This window comes from Actinia tenebrosa, unplaced genomic scaffold (assembly GCF_029948245.1).
Source record: "Actinia tenebrosa isolate PJP-AT-01 unplaced genomic scaffold, QUT_ActTen_1.0 PGA_scaffold0__85_contigs__length_37466705, whole genome shotgun sequence".
Taxonomy (NCBI): Eukaryota; Metazoa; Cnidaria; class Anthozoa; order Actiniaria; family Actiniidae; genus Actinia; species Actinia tenebrosa.
In genome coordinates, this window is record NW_028292569.1 from 17,525,363 (window position 1) to 17,547,914 (window position 22,552).

The following is a 22,552-nucleotide window of genomic DNA, read 5'->3' on the forward strand; positions in this document are numbered from 1 at the left end:
GCTACGCGTCGTGGTTTCCTACGCTCCTCTCGTGTTCTCCCAACATCCCGCGTGCTTTGATCAGAGTATCAAACACGGAAAACTGTTTTTGATCTTTTGAATTTTAAATAGATTCATCATTATTTTTATAATTGGTAGGAAAGGAGAGTACATATAATGACAAAAAAAAACACTGAATAATTTTATTTTTAATACTACTGTTCTTAGATACTAGACAGTCTAGATCTCAATACAATAGCAGGCTTGAAATTACAGAAACAATGCTGTAGTCATGATACGTTAAAACAGTCAAGTTACAGAAGCTGGAGGGAAATTGTATAGTTTTTACTGATTTTCTTGTAATAAAAAGCTGTCCTGTAGCTAACCATATTACTAACAATCTCATTGAAGTTAACAATGTTCACAACTGATTTTATTCAAAGTTCTGTAATGTACATGTAGCACAAGGAAGCCAATGTAGTGCATTGAAGCATTCTTGACCAGCAGAGATTGACAGATGTTACTCAATGTTCCCATGATTTCCATTCCATCCCATCTGGTGGTTTTCTTTCCACTTTTGATTTCTGCACTTCCTCCCAGTTTGTGCTCAGTACCGTACCACCTGACTCTATAAAAGATTTATTCATGGCTTTCTTCACTGCATCTCCACCGTCACCATAGATTTTTTGAAAGAGTGCCGACAGAGCGGCTTCACCTTCCTGTTTTTCATCATCGTCATCTTTAGTGATGTCGGCTGCTAGACGGTCCCAGTCCTTAACAACATGGCGTGATGACGGATACTGGTGAACGATATCAATACTTTCTTTTGATTCTATGGAAAATTGGAAACGTTTAAGTCAGAACAACTGGGAACGTTGTTAAATTCATAAATAACTAATGAGTATTGACGGTTTTCATGGCAGCCATGTTGGAGGAACTTAAAAGAATTGTCAATGACTTCTTTTGTTATATCCTCCAACATGGTTGCCGTGTCTTTTGTTATTGGGAACGGTTGAAAACCATCAATTCAAGCCAATTCAATTTTAGGAATCATATCACATGAACATCAAGTAAACTCCTTTGCAAACTTAACAATGAAAATGTTAATTAGATGCAAACACTGGTGGATGTATAAGTCAGACTGTTCTAATGCAGCACTAGTGGTAAGCATATGAATTCAAAATGTTCCAAAGGATTTATGGATTGCTATCCCCTCCGGCTTATGATTGTACATTACATACGTGTATACACTGATAGAGCAGGTGCATGTTACGTCATTGCTGCCATCTTGGTTGACGATAACAAAACATTCCTCATTAGCTTCTCTTGTTAGATCAACCAAGATGGCAGCTGTTTCATTGTTATTCATATCTCAAGGGATTTTGAGTCACCTATTGTTGCACACACTCTATACAAGACAGCCGCTCATGTCGTACAGTACATTGCAAACAGAGAAGAGATATTACTAGTCTGAGGAAGGGATGCATGTTTATAGAGTATGCCTTACCTGATGTGGATGCTGTTGGTAATGTGGTTGCTGTTGGAAAACTCTTCACTTTGGTGGCTTCAGAGGTTTTTTCTAGTGTTGTCCAGTGGATGGCTTGTGCTTTCTTGAGCTTTAACTCAATCTAAATTAAAAGGTCAAAAAACATCATAAAAATGATTTGCCTGGAAGAAGAGTATGGATTATTTTCATTTTATTCTATCGTAAAAAATACTGTCTCATCCTTTGCTGCACTGTCGCTTTTGCCATTTCCCTGCCCTTCTAACTAAGTTGCATTTTTTTCAAACTTATGTTAACGTTAGTAAAGTAAGTCCTAAACATCTTTGAAAACTTATGCACAGCGTAATCACAAATACACAGCTTAATCATCACGTTTTTCCTTCAAATGGCAGACATGATTATGTTTTTATTATTCGCCTGTATTTTATGAGATATTTGTTGTTGTTTTTACTTACCAACTACTAGTACGAGTGTATTCTGTTAATGGGGTACACGAGTACTAGTGTTACATGCGCATTACCATGACATACATCTGGGCTGTACTGTAAGAGAGATGCCTTAAACTGTCTAATGTTTTCTCCCCTAACAAGTTCATCAAACAGACTTAACATACCTTGGACTGCAGAATTCGTGTTTTACATTCCTTGACATTGATTGGATGTGCCAAGTTAAAATCCAGCTTGTATTCTCCCCCAGTAGGAATGTTAACAGTACCTGATAACTGTGAAGAACGATAAATAACAAATATTTAAATTTGTTTATTTAATACTAATGTCATTGAAGTTGTTGTAGTTTTAGATAAGTTTAATGATCAATTTAAACTAATATTTTAAATAAATTTGATTTTAGCTTCAAATATAAACCTCCTTTTCAGTTTTATGCAAATTTCTTTTATCATGATCAATGTATTGTAAAGCATTGTTGAAGCCAGGCGATATTGACGCTATATAAAATACTCTTTATTATTATTGTTATTATTATTATTATTGAATGGTCATTTTCCAGGGTTTCACTTGACATTCACTTACTGCTTGTTCATGGTAAGAAATATTGACATTCTGTGCATGGCAATTCTTGATCATCAATGCAACCACTACTTGAGTGTCTGTTTGGTACCAGTCATGTCTGCATTAAAAGACAGAAAAAATCAGTGTTTTATTAAAAGGACATCAAGCAAACTATGTACTGTAAGTAATAGAATACATTTAACAAATAAAACAGCTTTTCCCCTGCACCATTCAGTTATAAAGCATGCAGGAAATGATGTAAGCATGAAAGAAGTTCACACTTCTCGAGTGCTTATAGCACTTCCTAAGTGCTTTATTACTGAATAGAGCATGGAAAAGCTGTTTTATTCGTTTTAAATCTAATCACATTATAAATCCAATTATTCAAATTAGTTATTTTATTCGATACCCTGAAACAACCTCTGGGTTAATCGAAGTCAGGGCACTGCTAACTCACAGTTGGAACCCTGAAACAACCTCTGGGTGCATCAGGGAACTCCTGCTACTCACTAATCAAACCCTGTAACAACCTCTGGGCTAATTAACTCACAGATGGGTTTGTATCTGTGACTGAAAATGTCTCAGTCAAAACTAATACCAGTTGTGGATGGTTTGCTCTGGTAATGCCCGGGTACTGTATAATGTGAGTAAAGTTGATTGTTGGTTCTCTCTTTTCTACTGTTGATTTTTTTTTTTTTCCTTCACAAAAATGAATTTCTGAATTCTAATTGGCAGCCTTATCAAGTCAGTTGCAAATGGGTTAGACCAGAATTCCATCCACCATGGATCGGAATGGTACTGTAAATCCTATTTAATATACAGTACAGTCCCCGGGGGGGGGGGGGGGGGGGTAATCTTGCCCGTTTAGGGTATGGATGTGCCGCTGAGCCCTCTGAACCCTGACCCTGTTGCAGAGTAAAAATCGCTGAAATTCATACCCTGTTCCAGAGCAAGATCGCTGAAAACTCTGTTCCAGAGAGGAGAGATCATGATTTCATATACCCTGTTCCAGAGCAAGCACGATTTTAAATACCCTGTTCCAGAGTAGAATTGCTGAAAACCATACCCTGTTTGGCGGGACGTACCCGTATAGCGAATATAGGGGAGTACCCCCCGCGGGGTACAGTCTTCAATTAAGTACTGTACCTAACATGTATTTTTTGCTCTTCCTGTTTCTTTTTAATATCTTCCTCCTGTCCTTCTTTTCCTTCTGTATCTTGTTTTGCTGAGATCTGGGTTAAGAGTAGTCACACAGTCATGGAGTATTCACTGAGCACTCAAATTCATTTTACAGTTTACAAAAGTAGACAATCTTTTCTTTCAATCTTTCTGATACATGTATACTTGATAGTTAACCCATATATTTTGATTACCCATGTACAAGATTCATTAAATTGGCAGAAACAGCCAATGATGATTTCAATCTCAAGGGCAATTGTTATCTTGAAAGTCAGTATACATGTAAATGTATATATATATTGTAGCTTCCTCTTTAGATTTTACTTTATTACATGTAAATGGCTTCATTAAATATGTGTAGTCAAAAACTTTTGGACATAATTGCAATACTACAATATCATTTTTTAAACCTACATTTGGAGACTCCTCTCCAGCTGGTTCAACTCTTTCTTGCTCTAGAATATCGAATAATATAATATATGCAAGTTTAGTATAGTACCTTTAGCATTGTGTGTAATACACTTTACCTTTACTTTTCAGGTGGGGGGGGGGGGGGGGGGGGATGTAATAAATCAAAGTGTGTCATGAATGCAGTTGCACCATATTACAATAATAGCGCAGCGAACTGATTCTAAAAATAGCTTAAAGATTCAGACAAACATTGCATTCCGCTACGAGGATTATACGAACCGATTTTATCATTTTTACTTAAAGTTACAATAATAACAGATGTAAACTAAGATCAACTGCGATCGGCTGTGAAAATTATCTGCTGAAAGTAAACTTGTAAGTTTGTTTGTCCGAATTTTGCCTTTGTCTATGTTTTTATGACGTCACGGTTGCGCTGCGCTATTGTAATATAATGGCCCAACTGCATTCATTAATTATTAATTCTGATCACCTCCAAGTTGAGTGTCCTCAGGAAGTACTCATGGGAGGATTGATATTGTGAGGTTATTGATTTAAAAAAATGACAAAATCTTAAAAGCTGCAACTACATGTACCTCTTGTTAATTTTTTTTGTTAAATAAAATAATTGGGGACGCTTTTCACTCACGTGCACTATCACTACATTTAATATTCTATGCACACAACGCTCAACTCACATGTTGATTTTTACGGAGGGAGGAAACTGGAGAACCCGGAGAAAACCCTCGTAGCATAGGAGAGTACAACACATCAAACAAACTCAATTCACATGTGGCGACCGCAGGGCTCAAACCAGCGACCCGACCCGTTGGACTCACAGCGGTGAAAGAAGAAGCGTTAGCCACGAACGCCACCCATGCTACCCATAATAAAATAGTTGTACAGTAGGGCAAGAATCTAGAATAGAATAGAATCTCTGATTAACTATATCAGACTACTTACTTTTCTCAGGGATACTGTCTTTGATGCCCAGCTCTGAATTACACTTTGAGAGCCAAGTTTTCATTTCTATATTTTCATCTAAAGATATTCAACAATATAGATTAAAAGTAAGTGCCAATAACTCTGCCGAAGCCGGTCCCAAGCCCGGTTGAGAAAGGAGGAGGGTTGGTAATGGGCCGTCCCATTCCCATAAAAACGAATTTGCTACAGAAATGAGTGACAAATATTTATAAGAAAAATGTGTCTTGTCTTGCACCCACAAGCAGTGAAGAGGTTAATTAAGTAAGCAGTAAATAATACTGTGTATAAGTACAGATCAACCAGAAAAATATTTTCTGATGACAGCTGATTCAAAGATTATGAATAAAATGCTGATTTTTTCGTGCTTTCCAAACTTTTGTCTTATTGAAGCCATTTGAAATTGCTATCCTTAGCAACACTTGCTACACCCCACATATATATATAATTATATATAACATAAAGGAAGTAACCTGACCTCCTATCATTCTTATAATTATTTGGAGTAATTTTACTTGGACCATATGATGAAGTGGAATTAGAGACAAATAGTCAAAGTAAAACAAAAAACTCTGACTGTCAATAGTAATACAGATGTAGGATACTCACTGTCTATTTGCAGTCCTTGTTCAAATGCTTGCTTTGCATCAGCAAATTCACCCAGATGGAAAAGAGATACTCTTGAAAAAGAAAGAATATATATCCAGATCTACACAAAGTTCAACTGTAATTCAATAGTGTATCTTGTTGCCAGGGGCTTCCTTGCTCCTCATGCTGTGTAATTCTGACTTTAAGTTTTATCAATACCCTGAAACATCCTACATGTATAAGCTGGTCAATTCAAGTCAGAGCACAGCTAGATTGCAGATCAAATAGGAATTAGCTTGTTAGGTTTTGCAGAGGGAGGAAAACTGGAAGATAGTGAATTCTATATGACATTGTATACACCTATTTCAATAAACGTTGTAATCACCAAAGGTGATAGGCGTTAGGTGAAAAGCGCTAGGAGATACTGTAGGTCATTCTAAGATCCAAGAATAGCTTGAATGACTTGTGTTTCTTCTGCTTCTTATTTTCCTCAAGAACATGGAACCTCAATGTCTGATTCAATATTCTTTGTATCGATGAAATCATTTCCATGTCAAAATGACTATCTCTTATCACTTTTGGTGATGACAACGTTTTTTGAAATAGGTGTATACAGCTGTCCTCATACCCTTTTCTTAGATGAGCTTTGATATTCTTTGAGTCCAGGTCTATGGCAACATTAGCATCTGTACATGCATCTATCCACCAAAAGAGTGTCAGTAACTTAAATATTGTGGGCCATTTACACACTTAAATTTTATCAATACCATAAAACAATTCCCCTGGCCTGATCTAAGTCAGCACACAGCATGCTAACCCAGAGTTAGCACGCTGTGCACTGCTAACCCAATTTATTTTTTTTTGTAGGGTTTAATATGGGAACAAAATCAGAGAACCTGGGGAAAAAACCTTAATTCAGGGTCCACAGATCCAATAAACCTTGTGCGTAGTCACACGCTATTTCAAGTCCAAGAATCAAACCAATGAGCAACTAGAATCGAGGTGAGAGCTTGTGCATTACTGCTAGTACATTACCCAACACAATACCCCCTAAAGGTGATGTTACGTGGATATTAATCACTGATTAATGAGTCTAGACCTGGGGGAGACAGCCTGGCATGGTGTTAGGTTAACAGGTCATGTGCCTTGATGACCTCATAACCCAAGTATTTTTATCCCATCATATGAGCTAACTAGGGTACCTTGTGCAGAATATGCAGATGACTGTCTTATTTATATTCCTCTATCAAGTAATGACGACATGGATAATTTACAGTCTGATCTTTTCCACCTTGAAATATGGCAAAATATGTGGCAGATGGAGTTTAACCCAGATAAATGCTTCATTATGAGCATATCCTTACAAAAATCTCCACCTCACAAAGAATATGTTTTCTGTGGATCAGTTCTGAAGTATGTTGATGTGCATCCTTACTTGGGAGTCACATTAGACAACAAGTTACGATGGAACTACCACATTCAAGAAATTACATCCAAAGCTACACTAGTGCTGAACTTAATTAAGAGAAATTTTTGGTTTTGTAATCGAGATGTCAAGTGTACCCTGTATAGGTCTCTGGTTCGACCAAAGTTGGAGTATGGATGTACCGTATGGGATCCTCATTATAAATGTGACATCGACAAATTGGAACGCGTACAAAGACGTGCAGCAAGATTCTGTGTTGGAGACTATAGATACACTTCAAGTGTCACCTCAATGATGCACCATCTACGATGGGAACCTTTGTGTGTCCGGCGTAAGGAGGCAAGATTAACAACTATGTTCAAGGTAACACATGACATTATTGAAACTGATAAATCTAGGCTAACACTTGCAAAAGAAACTAGAACTAGAGGTTCGCATAAATTCAAGTACCAAAGTATTAAGACAAATAAGGACGTACATAAATTTTCTTACTTTCCAAGAACTATTGTTGAATGGAACAGTTTACCTGCTGATATTGTGGAGGCTAATTCACTCCAGACTTTTAAAGTGAAACTATCAGAATTCATTAGAAATTAGATTATTTTTTTAATTTTTTTTATTTATTTATTTATTTTAATAAATTTCATATTTATATTTTATATCTATATGGAGTGGCCTGGATTGGGGGATGGGACATGTTTCTCTGTTGCTCCGGGTTTTGGGCATGCGCACTAAGACAGACCATAAAGTCTGTCTGCGCGGGCGTGGGACTCGGGGTGGCAGGGGGCATGTCTCGTCTATGATCTAGGCTATTCTATATACTCTATATTTTATATTTTATTTATTATTATTTATCTATTTATTTAATTTTCCCATAGTTAGCGTGATAACTTAATGTATAGTTTCTGCTGACAACAAAATGTAGATGTAGATATCAGTCACTCAGGGATGTATGCATTAGAGTACATTACCCAACACAATACCCCCTAAAGGTGATGTTATATGATGATTTTAGTGCAGCACTGTTATGTTAAAGTGGGAATCGTGTAACGTGAAACTAATTCATTTTAGTGTGGGTAGGATCATGAGACCTGTTACTGTATACGACTTATAAGTACATTAGTAGACCAGGCCATGAGAAATAATTTTAACTAGCCCAAAATATTAAAAAGTTATATATACATGTACCTCTGAAATTACCAAGCTTGAAGTATGTTGTTGCTCTTTTCACGTAATATTTTGGGTTAAATCCATTCAGCTCAATAGCATTCGTATATTTCTAAAATTACAATACAAATAAAGTTACTGTTTCAAGCTTGTACTGGAGTACAAACACTAAATGTGTGCAACATAAATATCACTTAATAGTGTAATCTTATGCTAATTCTATTGTTTTCTTTAGTTTAACTAGTGCTATTTACTACTAAATATAGTGATAACTATTGCACACATTTAGTATTTTTGCACTCTAAACACAAAAATAGTCGACAAATGACAGCCATGTGCAACCAGGTTTTGTACGTGATACAATGCTGTATTTAGCTTTCATCATCACACATATTAGACCTATCTATACCTATAATTATCAAAATCATCTAGGATTCAAAATTAATCTTCGTTTATCCTGGAACATTTTGAGTTTAAAGTAAGAAAAATATGACGTACCTGAAGAGCAAGTTGATAATTCTCGTCAACAAATGCCTCGTTTCCTTCACTAAAAAAAACCCAAGAAAAAAACACGTTAACAATATATTTTAGAGGAGATCGTTAAGAATAATATGTCAGCATGCTTATAGCGTACCTGAATAGCTCTGAGTCATTCATAATGACGGGTATTTTAGGAATAAAACTACATAACAGAATAGAAAAGCAGAAAAGTTTAGGATAGTTGAACCTGCGGGCTCAACGATCTTTTGACCAGCGGACTTACTCGTACTCATTCTTCGTATGTTGATCGGGGTATTATAGTTGAGAAGGACTGAGAGTGAGAGAATTTTAAGAGTCAAAATTTTGGCAAAATGTGCAAAATTGAATAAAATTTCATATGTTAAATATTATTTTATCTCTTTTCTGTAGGAAAGACTAACACAATATGGTGGAAAATGCCAGGACACGTGTCAGCCATTACAACATGATGGCGAAAAAAGTCACGTGACTTTCTTTTTCTCATTTTCGGGAATCCACCCCTTTAAGCCTTAAATTTGTCAATTTAAGAGGAAATTTTTTCAATAATGAGCAATAATAGCAAAAAGCGCCAAAAACTAGACTTTCGTATGAGTTTTGATCCCAATTTTCGTTTTGGGTTAATGCTCAAAACCTTTTTTAAATGCCTCTTTGAAGCGGTATTTCATTCAATTGTACATAGATGTTTTGTTGCATTTGTGTTAGAATGTTGCTTTGTCAGGCTTTTTTATAGAAAATATATGGGAAATAAGCAAATGAAGCCCTAAACCTCATTTTCGAATAAAATTTTTGCTTTGGTTAACACTTTGCTTCCACTTTTATCGGTCATCTCCACTTCCAAACAAGTTAAACTTTCTGAAAAACCGCAAGATTTTAGCCTTGAGCAACAGTCTTTCTTCAACAAAATAGTTTTTGGCGCTTACTGCTTGAATACGAAAAGAATTCTCTCTTAAAAGTCCATAGTAGTGTCTCACTCCAGGTCTTAGCTTGACAATTATCGCTCTGACCATTTGTCACCCACTATGAAAACAATTACCACCTTTATCTACGTTCACAAACATGTTTTGGCTTGTTAGCTTTCGCAAATGCCTTAAGGGAACGGGTCGGGGTCAGAGTTGTGTTCAGCATCAGATAAGCAATAATCAAAGAGTGTTCTTTTAATGGTCCTCTTATAGTCGTGTTTGGGCAAGTTCTCCAGAAGATTAACAGAAGGCATATTCCTTCCTCTGTTGGAATGGCATCAAGAATCTCTCGAAATGTATCAAAATAATGGGGCTGTAAACCATAGTTCAGCGCAAAAGTTTTTGGAATATAAAAACAGCCACGATAACTTAAACGACAGATTTTCAAACCTTCTGCATAGAGTCTGGTATAAAATCCCCATGTGATGGTCATGCGCATAAGCGTGCACCTTTCCTCAGTCGTGTCTGTGTGACATACATTCCAACATACGTTACATACGTAATTAGTTTCAGTACATGTTATCGCACAAGTGTTTTTAAAAATATTATGTTTATTACTTTTGCGCTGTGCAGCGCTGTGAAAAGCTCGAGATTTAAATCGTTTTCAGCAAGTACGGAAGCTTTGGAAACCACACTATATCATTTAAGAAAAGTAAAAACCAATCAGATTGCATCCTTAGTGGAGTTGCGCACGTTTTCGTAGTGTTCCGTGGCGATGGTTGGTGACCTCGGGGGTTAAACACGATTAGCTTACGACGGAAGTTCTCGCAGCATCGTATTATTCTGGACTCAAACGCTCAACATGGAGAGCAACGGGAAATCTAAAACACACTGTATGTTACAGCTTGGCTTTTTACTCAACCTGACCATTACGTTATTGGCTGTTGGGTATTTGACTTACAAAGTGCACACGTTAGACGAACGGATTGTCAGACTCGAGCAACGAAAACCTGTCAAAACATTTAACCACGATGAAGCGCACAAGAGCCGAAAACCAAGAGCCTTGAACGATTCTAACGGGAAATTCTCTGGAGATTGTACTACATGCCGAGACATATGCTTCCAACTATTCAGTCAAGATCCAAATTCCAAAAAGGTATAAAAATGGAAAGAGATAGCAGTAGAGAATTAATGTAAGGTTTACTAGTATACTATTTTTTAGTTTAGTTTTATTCAGGAAAAAACTTTCGTTTAATCAATCTTGGAATTTCTAAATGTTTTTAATGATGTAAAACCATCCATCATTATTGATCCTCGCGCAATTTTATGATTCAGATTATTAAGCGAGAATTTATGAAATTAAGCTGAAAAATCATAATCTACATTACGTTTATATTGAAGAAATAATTTAGCTTTTTTCGCTCAGCAAATGATAGAAAACACTTTTTACGTAGAGAAAAACAGCTTTAATTCTAACATTAAATATTATTAAACATCAAGAGATTATGTCGTCTAGTTATTAAACTTGAATTGGTTTTATTTGATTGAGACAGAAAAAAAATATTTTCATAAGAGTGCTTATGGTTTAATGGGTGTTGCAATCAACGTGTCTCGGCCTGTTTTGGTCCTCTTTACGTATCTTGCTATTTCATCTGGTTTCTCTTCCGGTTTTCGCGCGCTTGGTCAAGAGGCATTATGGTATTTAGTTACACCACATCAAGGTCTAGTCTCTTCCGCATCGGTTTGCTTTTTCATTCGTTCGTATTTTCCTACTCTTGGGATGCCTGTGTTTATAATTCATCAGTCACGAGGGACAGAAAACAAAAAGTTCAGTTGGACAGCGAAAAGTAAGGAAATAAACTACACATGCGCACCTGTACAGCCTGCAAAATATAATGTTCACAGGGGATAGAGACAGCGAGGCAGTTATGTTTCACATAAGAAGACTTCAACCCAAGAATTTTAGCAAGAATTTGGCTTAGAGAACCTCCGTCCTGCTAATTAAAAATATTTAGATGCCGGAGATTCAATTCGTTCTGCAGCAATTTCATTTAACATATTTCTTTTTCCTTGAAATACGGATTAACCTCGTTTGTTTCCTATAAACTGATTAAGTCAATCTTTTTTTTCTTTCTAGGTTCTAAAACCATTGCCTTCTGGAAGCAGCCAGACATGCATCCGAGGTACGCAATTTCTTTTAAATTCGTAAGATTATGTATATAAAATAGGATTACATGAGGTAAATTACTTAAACGGAAACTATTGTCTGGTTGCCAGCTCGCGCGCACATTACATCTGCCTGCTTTATTTGTTTGTTTGCGGAAACTTTAGGCACAGGGAGCTCAATTTAGATAAAAGTGAATGGTGAAAATAAAATCGAGAAAATTAAATAATTATTTTTTTAATTCGAGATCAAGATAATGTCCTCCGCAATACGAAAGAGTAAAAAAGTCGATAAAAAACATATGCACTAGAATATTTTGCTATTTTTTAAATATATTTTCGCGTGCGCCTTTGTTTTCTTATATAATTTCGCCTTAGTATCTAATGTCGTTGACATGTATAAATCCTCTGAGAGTAAATTGCGCTCCCTGTGCTGCTCTAGGTGAAAGCCCAATGGTCCAAATCGAAATTATCTTGGTAAATTAATTAAAGAATGATGGTAGAAAGCTTTTGACGCACAAGGGAATCATATTTTGTCCATCTTTCCTTGATATGAAGATATAACTAGCTAAAAACTAGTGTGAGCTGCGTCGGTGTTTCTAATGAAACAGTAATGATGAAAAGGTAAATTATACACCGTGAAAAGATGAAAAAACTTACTGACGTTTCGGACGCTAGTCCTTCGTCGGAGTAAAAGACGAAGGACTAGCGTCCGAAACGTCAGTAAGTATTTTCACCTTTTTCACGGTGTATAATTTACCTTTTCATCATTACTGTTTCCTTGATATGGTGTTGTTAATAATAATACTTTGTTAAACAACTTTGCAAATCATTGAATTATGCCGTTTTTACATAAATATAAACATATGTAATTAATGTATTTTATTGTATAATACTGATGATATAATATATTTGTATATATATATAATAAATTTGTATAATATTCATAATATATTTGTTTGTACCGTGGCGTAGCCAGACCAAGATGCGTCATGCTTCTACTAACTCAGAAAAGGTCTATGTGACACTTCTATACCTTTATTGTCAAATAATGTGCATCTAATAAAAACCCGTATACCTCACACAGGAGCGAATTTAGAGGAGGGGCCAGGGGGAGCACACTCCCCCACCCCAGATGAGCTGATATCTACTGCATTATTGGTGTTTGAGTTTATAAGCGAAGGTTGCACCCCCTCCTAGAACAATAACCCTGGACGGTGCACCCCCCCCCCCCCCCTCCTCGTAGGAAAATACTGGATCCACCCCCGCTCACAGCCTGATATTCAAGTCATTTTGGTTTATTTCTCAGGTCCCCCGGGTGCTCCTGGTCCACAAGGGCCGACAGGGCCGAGGGGTCGCAGAGGAAAGAAAGGCCAGCGAGGATATCGAGGTTATGCAGGTAAAAGAGGACCCATTGGTATGACAGGACCTCGAGGCCCTAGAGGGTTCCCAGGAAGAGCCTTTTCTGGCAACAGATCCGTTCTAATAGACTCTCTTGGTGAGTAAAATGAATGCACGGCTATCGAAGTTGTTGAATTACCATTGATTTCACAGGACCATCTTATAGACCCCTTGGATGTGACGTCAAAGCAGCTCAATTTGGAGGACAAAACAAAGGAATTTCAATCTACTGAGAATTTGGAACCTATTGCTATGTCCTCCAAATTGAGCTGCATTCCAACGTGCAAGAGGTCGATAAGTACTCAGCTACTGGCAGGAGTATTGTGATCGCAAGGGTGCGTTACTTTCAGCCCTTACCAAAAACGACGAGCTCTCGGGTAACTGGACCATTGTCGGTTGTATCCATCCCGTGTTTGTTGTTCGTCTTTTCTTAACTACTGCCTTCGAATCTCGCTCTATTTCTTAATTTAATGTCTTTTTCCTAACATCCACAATTTCATAACAGTTTCCTTCATTTTTATTCACGTTTAAGAATTTACATATTTTCAATCTATATCGCCAAGGTATTTTAAAACCTTAATTAATTAAGTTCTAGACTTGCCCCAACTGTCTTCCGCGGGAGAATTGTTATAGCGTAGCTCCAGCAGAGATAAACACAGGGCAGCGGATTTGGTGAAGTCTAAGTAAGACCGTTGTGTTCAAGAAGGGATTGGTAACAATCCAGCCAATCATATTAATCTCCTGTAACGTTTCAATTCCTTGAAAAAATATTTCTGCAGATGTTCCTAGAATAACAAGACGTCCACCTTCAGTACTTGTAGTCAGAGAAGGTCAAAACACCGTCGTCCCTTGCGAGGCATCCGGGTTTCCGGTGCCAGTGATCACGTGGTACAAAAACAAAAAGGCAGTGCCCCGAGCGCTGTATGAAAACGGCCCTTTGAGATTCAACAGTGTGACCTTTGACAACGGTGGCAGATATCTCTGTGATGCTAAAAACTTTATTGGGCAAGAACAGGCTACTTTTTTGCTCGTTGTGAACGGTAGGTCTTACCACAGGTAGCAGCACTCGTGATTTGTTTTGGGACTTTTCGTACCTAGAATTAGCGTACTGAGATTTAGCGCAATTCGAGCCCTTTATATAACTTCTTCCCCGCTAGTGTCTGTCATTTTAAAAGGCTCCAAGTACACAAGATGTAGATGAAAGCAAATTCTCGAGTTTTCCAAAATCTAAAGAAACGATACATCAATTAGCCATTGCGCGGTTAATAAAGGAAAACCCGGGTCGAGTTGGCTTGCTGTGCATATTGACGTATAACTGTCTTAGGGGAACCATTTCTAATATGCCTTTTTTATCCGTCTCCTTGATCAGTCCCACGCGTCCCACGATGCACTGCGATGCCAACTCGACCCAGTCCGAATTTTTTCCTCCACCTACCTCAACCTTGAAAAGGCTAATATTTCCTTTAGTACCGTTCTAAAAACCAAGTTTGGGCTCCCTGTTCTACTCCCTACAGCTCGGGTCTCCACTCCTCTCTACATTTATTCAGCTGCACCTATAACATTGTCTGTACTTTAGTTGTTCCCAGGTTTGTCGTATCTCCACCTGTCTATCATCCGGGCTACGAGACCTGGGATACTACCATTACGTGCGATATATTTGGGTACCCTCCGCCTCGAATCGAATGGACGAGAGCCCTACAAGACATGCCCAAAGGACGACACGTCAAAGCTGGAAAACATCTTATTATCAAGAAAACAGTGCCGGCTGATAAAGGTCCTTACATGTGCAAGGGCATTAATGCACATGGTTCTGTGTTTGCTCTCATAGTGTTGACAGTGCACCCTGTGTGTAAGTATATACTGTCCATGAAGGATTCCTAGTTCATTAAGGTTACTGGAGACCTTCAGGGGTATGTTTCGTTTAAGACTCTCTCTTCGCAACACTTTAAATAAAACCCCATAAAACTATATATTGTTTTAAAGGTCATATAATAAAGATTCAGAAAATAATATTATTTGAAAGCGATTTCTAAATTTGAAACAATGCCGGAGCCTTAAACACAAATCGGGCACGTTCATTAGAGGTGAATTGATGGACATGGATATAGCGCATATAGCCAAAATCTTTTTCTGTACAACAATATTTTCTATTGTTATTTTTCAATTTGCTATTGGCATTCTTCGATCTTTCATTTTCCTTTTTTCTATTGCCATTGCAATTGCCATTGCCATTGCCATTGCCATTGCCATTGCTATTATTTCTAACTTGCCCATGCTCATTCAAGCGTTTCTATTTCTAGTTCCCCCAGTCATTAGCAAATCTCCTCCCAGCACGATAACAGTGCGTCAAATATACAGCGAGGTCCGAATGATCTGTTCAGCAAGTGGATCTCCTCTGCCGACCGTGGAATGGATAAAAGATGGTGTTCCCATATCCACAAATACTACTGTAAGAAAGAATACCGTTGAGGTTACAGGAGAACTCGTTATCCCATCGTTTGGGCCTGAACATCAAGGATCGTATTCGTGCTTCTTTAGGAACTACGATAATGGTACAGCTGAAAAGAAAATGCGATTAGGTTGGTAATACCTATTAGATTGGGACGTGTTTTTGATCTCATAGACTCGTAAAAGAGTTTTATTTATCAGGACATCATCAGGACATGCTTTTCAAACGCTTCCCCCTCTCACCTCCGCCCATGCTGGGCATACTTGCTGCCCTTCTATTTGTCCTCGCTCGGTCTTTTGTTTCGTTTTGTTTGTGTGTGTGTTTGTTGTTTTGTTTTTTTTAAATCTTAGCGCGCAATTCTTATTTTTTATGATGGACTTATGTTTTGAAGTAGGTTAGTTTGGACGTCAGTCAAAGTATTTCATGACATTGTCGATAAACCTATACCGTACTTATTCAATTTTTTGAAGTTTCATATGCGGCGTTAATTCAGGGGCGACGCTTATTAATAATTTTGGTCTAAGGCGCGGCACTTATTTGAGGGCGACGTTTAATTTAATCAGGGGCGGCGCTTAAACGCTTAAATGAGGTAGTTTTAAAGGGCCTATGGAATGTCACAAAAACTTAACAACAAGTATAAATTCTACTACTAAAAACATTTTCCCGAACATTTCCCTGCAGAACTTGCCTTGTGTGGTGACCCGGGGACACCTGAACATGGTTATCGTACAGGCAAGGAAAACTGGGCAGGCAAGATGGTGATATATGCCTGTGATCCTGGATATCATCTGGACGGGCCAAGCAACAGACTCTGCCTGTCATCTGGAAACTGGAGCAACTACCTTCCAACGTGTAAGTAAACAGAACCATTAGCTTCAACTGGGCCTAATATTTCCCCCTTCAAAGCCACGTGCCATTCTCTTGAGAACGATTCCTTCGTTTACCAGTAAGGGTAAGGAAATCAAGGATGGTGAAGACCACGTAGTGCCCTCGCCTCTCAGCTCTGGAGTTTTGGATTCTTGACTTGTCATCATATGAGAGTAAAGTTCGTTTGTTAGGTCTCTTCCTTTATTCGAGGGTTTTTCTCTGGGTTCTCTGGTTTTCCTCCCTCTGCAAAATATTTTAAGCTATTCCCATTTGATTTGTGCGTTGACTTTGATCAGGCAGAGATATATTTTTTCAAGAGCAACCTATCCGAAAAAGGTTTGATCAAGGATACATGTGTAGCAGTAACTTGATAAATAATCAAATAAAGTAACAAAGCTAAGGCAAATTTAATTCCAACAGGTTATCGAATGTGTCCTGAGCCAGTTATACCAGAAAATGGTTTCATTGTTGGCGAAGAGTACTGGGCAGGAAAAACCATTGAGTTTCAGTGTCATCCAGGTTACTGGCTGATAGGGGCTCCGCGGATGACCTGCGATAATTTCACTGGTAACTGGACTGACATAGAACCAGAATGCAAAGGTATTTCCACGTTAGCAATTCGTATTTCAAACCCTGCAGGGTGACGTTTTTGTCTGCTACAAATGCTTCAATAGATATGGAGCTTTGATGGATGTTTTATTCCAGATACATGCGCAATAGCCCACTAACGATAGGACCTTTATCACACGGCGGCCATGTTTATTCTCATTCAGCATTATGCACGACGGACTTACATTGAATCCTTTGTATGTGACATGCCAAGCATGTCTCAGAAGTGGGTTATTCTTTATAGGTTAACCGATTCCTGTCTGCATGTCAAATTGATTTGCCTAGTCTTCGAGCGGAACATTTGTATCCAGTTTTCCATTGGTTTTTATCAAGAGCAATTATTTTGCACTCTCTAAAAAAAGGGTTCCTTGTCCCGGTACCGGTCACAGTTTACGTAATTCAATAGAAACTCAAAAGGCCCCAAGTTATACAATTGAACGAAGCTAACGAGTAATGCAATAGGTTTAGGGTACAATGCAGAAGGACCACGCCAAAAAATTAGTTAATAAGGATCTTCAGATGTGTTTCCATCTCCTTACAGGTCACACGCTGCACTCAGATATTCTTACCAACCAAACGGAATACTACATGAAGTTAATGGAATGGCTCGCACCTGTAACAACTGGTCTGCCAACCAAGTGGGAACGTTGCTATTACACCAAGGTTAATGGATGGGCATCCAGTACTTTCCACTCAGGGTGCAACTCAGTTGGCCCAACGATAACCATCATCAAAGTCGGTCAATACATGTTTGGAGGATACACAGATATCAACTGGCGTAAGTAGTATTCTTGGGGTGCAACCACATGACTTAAAGCCCCTTGAGATATAAAAAACAATAATGAAACAGCCGCAAAATTAGGTTGACTAAGTAAATGAGGAATGATTTGAATCTTCAACCACCATGGCGGATACAAAATGATCCTCAAATTTAGACTCCTTTTGATTTTATACTCAAGCGCAAGGAAGGATTATCTGTCTTCTCATGTGTAACCATTAATTCGGTCGTTCAGGGGTAGAGCAAAAAAATGTATCACAATTGGATAGAATAATGCATTTATAATAAATCACATGCATCCACCGGCCAGAACAGAATCAAATAATGCGCAGATTGCGGCCGTATACTTATTTATTTTGTATATTTTATTACTCAGATTCCAGTGGTTCATATTCCAAATCCGTCAACTCCTTCATCTTCTCTTTTAAAAATAAGTATGATTTTGAGCCTTTCAAGCTTAAAGTCAAAAATATTGATAATGCCATATATGGCAATGGGGGATATGGACCGACATTTGGAGGAGGCCATGACATATACATTGCCAATAACGCCGGCGGCAATACTAACTCATACAGCAACCTTGGTCACTCGTACGTATGGTTCAAGGGTTACAAATATAGCTCCTCAGACACGCAGGCAATCTTGGCTGGTTCGTATAACTTCAAACCCGACGAAGTTGAAGTATTCCGCCAAGTGAAAGGATAGTAACCAATCAGTGGAGGAAAGCCACCGATGCAAATGACGGTGTCACTGTTTTAGTAGAAACCAGAAGTACCCGCTTATTATTTTAGATATATATGCGAATAAATGAAAGGGAGAGCAATTCACAAACTTTGGAGAAAATTTCCTTTCCGGAAACAATTTTTATTGCTATCTTGACTGCGTAAGATTGTGGTCATGCATTTTCACCGGGCAAGGAATCTAATAGGGGATTAAGAAAATATAGATTGAAAATCATCAGGCCTCGATTAGCCATTCCGAGGTTATGGGGAAAAAAAAACTGGGTCGAGTTGGCATTGCAGTGTATTGTGCGGTTGCAGTTTTGGGGACATATTTCCAAGATGGTGTCTAAGTCGTCCCTGAGACAGCACCCAAAATGTACTGCAATGCCAACTCGACCCAGCTTTTTTTCAACCTCGGAGTGACTAATCCCCATAGCTTGCAACACAAGCATAAACATAAGCAACATGATTATATTTTATAGTAAGAGAGACTATAAATATTTCTGTAGTTGATTAGAAAATAGCAGCAGGAATGGCTGTTATCAGTGTTGTATATGAGCTTAACTCTCTAATGATACCATTCACAGTAATTATATTAACCATTTTATTGAAAACGAAGTGAATTATAGTTTGCGTATGTTATTATTCTGCCTGATGCAGGAAGTCTTTGGTTGGTTTTGAAGTCCCTTGTTGTCTTCTGGGTTTTTTGAACCTCATGAACAGTGATGGTAAGGTAGGAAATGACATCGATGTTACCTGAAACAAAATGAGAATTTATAGAACAATTTCGCTTATACATGTTCTATTTCTAATTGGTAAAACGCGGATTGAAGGACTGTGGAACGGCGGAACCTGCGGAACACGTATAATAATAATAATAATAATAATAATAATAATAATAACAATAATAATAACAATAACAATAATAATAATAATAATAATAATAATAATAACGGGGTTCTTATATAGCGCATTTTACATGGTCTCAATGCGCTTCACAATCATGATTAGTGGAGGACTTTACGGGCTGCGTATTTAGGCGCTGGTAGCAGCCGTGCAGCTTACAATCATGAGTGATTTGTAAGTAAGTTAGTATAAGTGCCTCTGCAGATTGGGATAGGCTGTTGAACCGGGAGACAATCCCCTACAACTTGGCGAATTATTTTAATGCACCTTTGGCAAAAGGACATTCAGTTCTGTAGACGCCTTGCAGTACGTACGTCGGAATGCAGCTCAATTTGGAGTACATAATAATAGGTTTCCGATTCTCAGGAGATTGAAATTCTTTTGTTCAGTACCCTCCAATTAATACGCAGCCCGTAAAGTCCTCCACTGATCTTGTAAAGCACCATTGAGCTCCTGGAAATGGCGCTATATAAATTCATCCCTTTAACTTATCCTTTCCTTTCCAATTTAAGCTCCTTTGATGTCCCATGTGCATTCAAGAGGTCTTGATATAGGATCGTTATCTATTGATATTGCGATCAGTCCATGGTCTTCTTTGGTCAACACAGTATCACTTACCTTTTCTAGATCTCCATCTGGCAGTTTTTGTCGATTCTGTTTATTCTTTCTTGTCAAAAGTGTATCTGTTTCTCCTGTTTTACTGCTGTTCTCCGCTCGACGCCTTCTTCGTCTTTTCTTCTCTTTAGCTGTACCTACTTCACGTTCACTACGACTGCCGGACGTAGTTTCCATGACAACATATTTCGCACGACGAATCTCCTCTAGACGCTTTGTGCGACGTCTTTCCCGAATTCCCTGTGATCGTGGTCTACTTACGGGGGGAGGGTCGGGAGGGTTTGGTGGTGCATCCTCGGTCACAAACTTTTGCAATTCCGTAGCTATTTCACTAAAATACGAAACAAATGCAAAATGTGGACATGCCATCCATAAAAGAAATATAGCATGACGTAAAATTATTTTCAGTTTTTCATTGTTACCTTTTCTTTAGTACTCATTGCGCTTTTGCACCTTGCTTCGTTTTATGATTAACATTAAGGGGTATCATATAAGAAATTGTTCTCAAATTTGAATATTTTCCCCGTATCTCTAGGGTTTACATACACAAGAAAAATTGTGCCTGCCGCACTAACACACGCGCGCTTAAGCTCATCCATTCTCGATGGCATTCGAATGATCGATCATTTCTTTAGAATTAAGAATATCCTTTATATAGCGGCTAAAAAGTAACGGATATTAAATAGATTAGAAGTCTATTAGAACTTACTTTATTGCTGTCCTTAGAGCATTTCCCATCTGCAACTCTTACATTTTGTAATAGTCATGCGCAAAACATGCCAGCCAATATGATGTCACAGATCGAATTGGAAAGCCACTATGACGTCATAAAATGATTATGTTCTCCTTCGATGCGTGCGTTCAGTATTGACGTCATAATACCAGCTATAGACACCTTGAAGCGCGTCAGAATGCAGCTCAATTTGGAGGACAGAACAATAAGTTTCCAATTCTCTGGAGATTGAAATTCTTTTGTTTTTGTGCTCCAAATTGAGGTGCTTTGACGTCACCTGCAAGGGGTCTTTTGGAGATATGCTACATACTTTATCTTTTTAAAAACAGTGGGCTACCATTTCAACGCACTTAGGCTTAATTCAAACGTCGAACATCGCACGAGCTGGAGCCGTAATGACATCAAAGAAAATCGCCTTGTTTTTCATTGTTTCAAGGTTTGGCTCATGAATTTCGAGGTTTGCCCTAAGCCTTACATTTAGTTTGCAGGGAAGAATAGCATCTACTAATCGAGTCGTTTGTGATCTTCAATCGTCCCTCTGTTAGTCTTATAATGATTGCATTAGAGCATTAGAGCATCAGAGCATATTTCGCGTGACAAATGACGCACACAGTACGGAGTTTTCGTAACGTGATCGTGACAGGGCGCGCTGTGTTCGACTAATGACCTCGCGCGCTGTGACTGGACACGGAATGTCATGACTTCCGTACCGTGACGGCGAGGCATGTCGTGCTGCTCCAGTCACTACTTCATCCAACACTTGCTTTGCTTTATCAATCCTGATCATCATACTGATATTTGAGTCCACACATATGCGTTTATTCAATACATCACTAGCATAAAGACTAGCTCTTGGCTTTATATAATCACAATATTTGTTTGAATCATTATGAGAGACCACTTAAATATTCCAAAGAAAGGAGTTCTTTCTAAATCAACATGAAGCTAATTTCACGCCCGAGGGCTTGGAATATTACAATATAAATGTTTTTATTGATTTTCACTTTTTTAAAAGAAGCGAATCAAACAGCTCATGACAACATCCTTATATTAAAAATGTCACTCAAAAATGACAATTTTGCAGAATCATATTGTTCAAAGGTTTTTCAAAGTGTGATAAAAATTAGCAAATAAAAACAGAGCGATATTGACATTTTTAGGAAACTAAGTGTCTTAAAAGAACAGCGACTTGTATTCTTGCCTACATCTTGATTTCTTGCTAACTTGAGATAGAGTAAAGTTTTCTAAGTTCTTAATAATCCAGTTTTCCTACTGCATCAGGTCTAGGAAGTATGTAATCTTAGGTTACCGATTGGGAAGTTATCGGAAGCTTCCGTTGCGAGAGCCGAACAGTTCTTGTCAAAATTTCCATGCCTCACAAAATCTTACACCCCTTGTTCGTATTCCTAAATGGATTCTCATGTTTAGGATTTACCAAAGGGTCTTGTGTTTCTTGTTGTTCACAGTATTGCAGGATATCATTGGCACATTGTGATACTTTCAAACGATCCAGTTTCACTTCTCTTCTCAGTTGGTCGACCATTTGACGCTGATGTTGAAGGTCGTGGCTTGAAATTTTATTCTGAAGCATCGTGTAACGATCGAGTTTCAAGCTCAGTTTATCTAACTTGAAACGGCTTTCAGGAACTTGG

At 38.0% G+C, this 22,552-nt stretch overlaps 3 protein-coding genes across 3 annotated transcripts; 1 reads left to right on the plus strand and 2 right to left on the minus strand.

Moving 5' to 3' along the window:
- Positions 1-168: 168 nt before the first annotated feature.
- On the minus strand, positions 169-9,002 carry LOC116304637 (protein SGT1 homolog). The gene is made up of 12 exons (XM_031714400.1): positions 8,874-9,002; positions 8,738-8,786; positions 8,261-8,351; positions 6,275-6,344; positions 5,668-5,738; positions 5,041-5,118; positions 4,084-4,124; positions 3,637-3,722; positions 2,512-2,608; positions 2,097-2,204; positions 1,487-1,607; positions 169-811 (listed from the first exon to the last, which is right to left on the minus strand). The coding sequence occupies exons 1-12, from the start codon at positions 8,894-8,896 to the stop codon at positions 504-506; spliced, it is 1,143 nt and encodes a 380-aa protein (XP_031570260.1). The 5' UTR covers positions 8,897-9,002; the 3' UTR covers positions 169-503.
- Positions 9,003-10,454: 1,452 nt separating this feature from the next.
- LOC116304430 (uncharacterized) lies at positions 10,455-19,274 on the plus strand. Its single transcript, XM_031714172.2, has 10 exons — positions 10,455-10,813; positions 11,795-11,840; positions 13,130-13,318; positions 14,001-14,261; positions 14,798-15,070; positions 15,522-15,800; positions 16,352-16,522; positions 16,958-17,137; positions 17,688-17,924; positions 18,301-19,274. Exons 1-10 carry the CDS (start codon positions 10,520-10,522, stop codon positions 18,627-18,629), a joined length of 2,259 nt encoding a protein of 752 aa, XP_031570032.1. The 5' UTR covers positions 10,455-10,519; the 3' UTR covers positions 18,630-19,274.
- LOC116304681 (uncharacterized) lies at positions 19,275-22,491 on the minus strand. The gene is made up of 4 exons (XM_031714454.1): positions 22,336-22,491; positions 21,611-21,756; positions 20,171-20,498; positions 19,275-19,402 (listed from the first exon to the last, which is right to left on the minus strand). Exons 1-4 carry the CDS (start codon positions 22,489-22,491, stop codon positions 19,289-19,291), a joined length of 744 nt encoding a protein of 247 aa, XP_031570314.1. The 3' UTR covers positions 19,275-19,288.
- Positions 22,492-22,552: the final 61 nt, after the last annotated feature.

What these genes read in the sequence shown, in the direction of transcription:
- LOC116304637 (XM_031714400.1), bottom strand. Translation starts at nt 8,896, where the DNA reads ATGAATGACTCAGAGCTATTCAG. An exon ending in AATGACTCAGAGCTATTCAG is followed by an intron (nt 8,787 to 8,873) that starts GTACGCTATAAG and finishes GGTTTTTTTTAG; the next exon opens with TGAAGGAAACGAGGCATTTG. An exon ending in GAGCAAAAAATACATGTTAG is followed by an intron (nt 2,609 to 3,636) that starts GTACAGTACTTA and finishes CTTTTAATGCAG; the next exon opens with ACATGACTGGTACCAAACAG.
- LOC116304430 (XM_031714172.2), top strand. Translation starts at nt 10,520, where the DNA reads ATGGAGAGCAACGGGAAATCTAAAACACACTGTATGTTACAGCTTGGC. An exon ending in AAGATCCAAATTCCAAAAAG is followed by an intron (nt 10,814 to 11,794) that starts GTATAAAAATGG and finishes TTTTCTTTCTAG; the next exon opens with GTTCTAAAACCATTGCCTTC. An exon ending in TTTTTTGCTCGTTGTGAACG is followed by an intron (nt 14,262 to 14,797) that starts GTAGGTCTTACC and finishes TCTGTACTTTAG; the next exon opens with TTGTTCCCAGGTTTGTCGTA.
- LOC116304681 (XM_031714454.1), bottom strand. Translation starts at nt 22,491, where the DNA reads ATGCTTCAGAATAAAATTTCAAGCCACGACCTTCAACATCAGCGTCAA. An exon ending in AAGAAACACAAGACCCTTTG is followed by an intron (nt 21,757 to 22,335) that starts GTAAATCCTAAA and finishes GATTATATAAAG; the next exon opens with CCAAGAGCTAGTCTTTATGC. An exon ending in CGACATGCCTCGCCGTCACG is followed by an intron (nt 20,499 to 21,610) that starts GTACGGAAGTCA and finishes TTCGTATTTTAG; the next exon opens with TGAAATAGCTACGGAATTGC.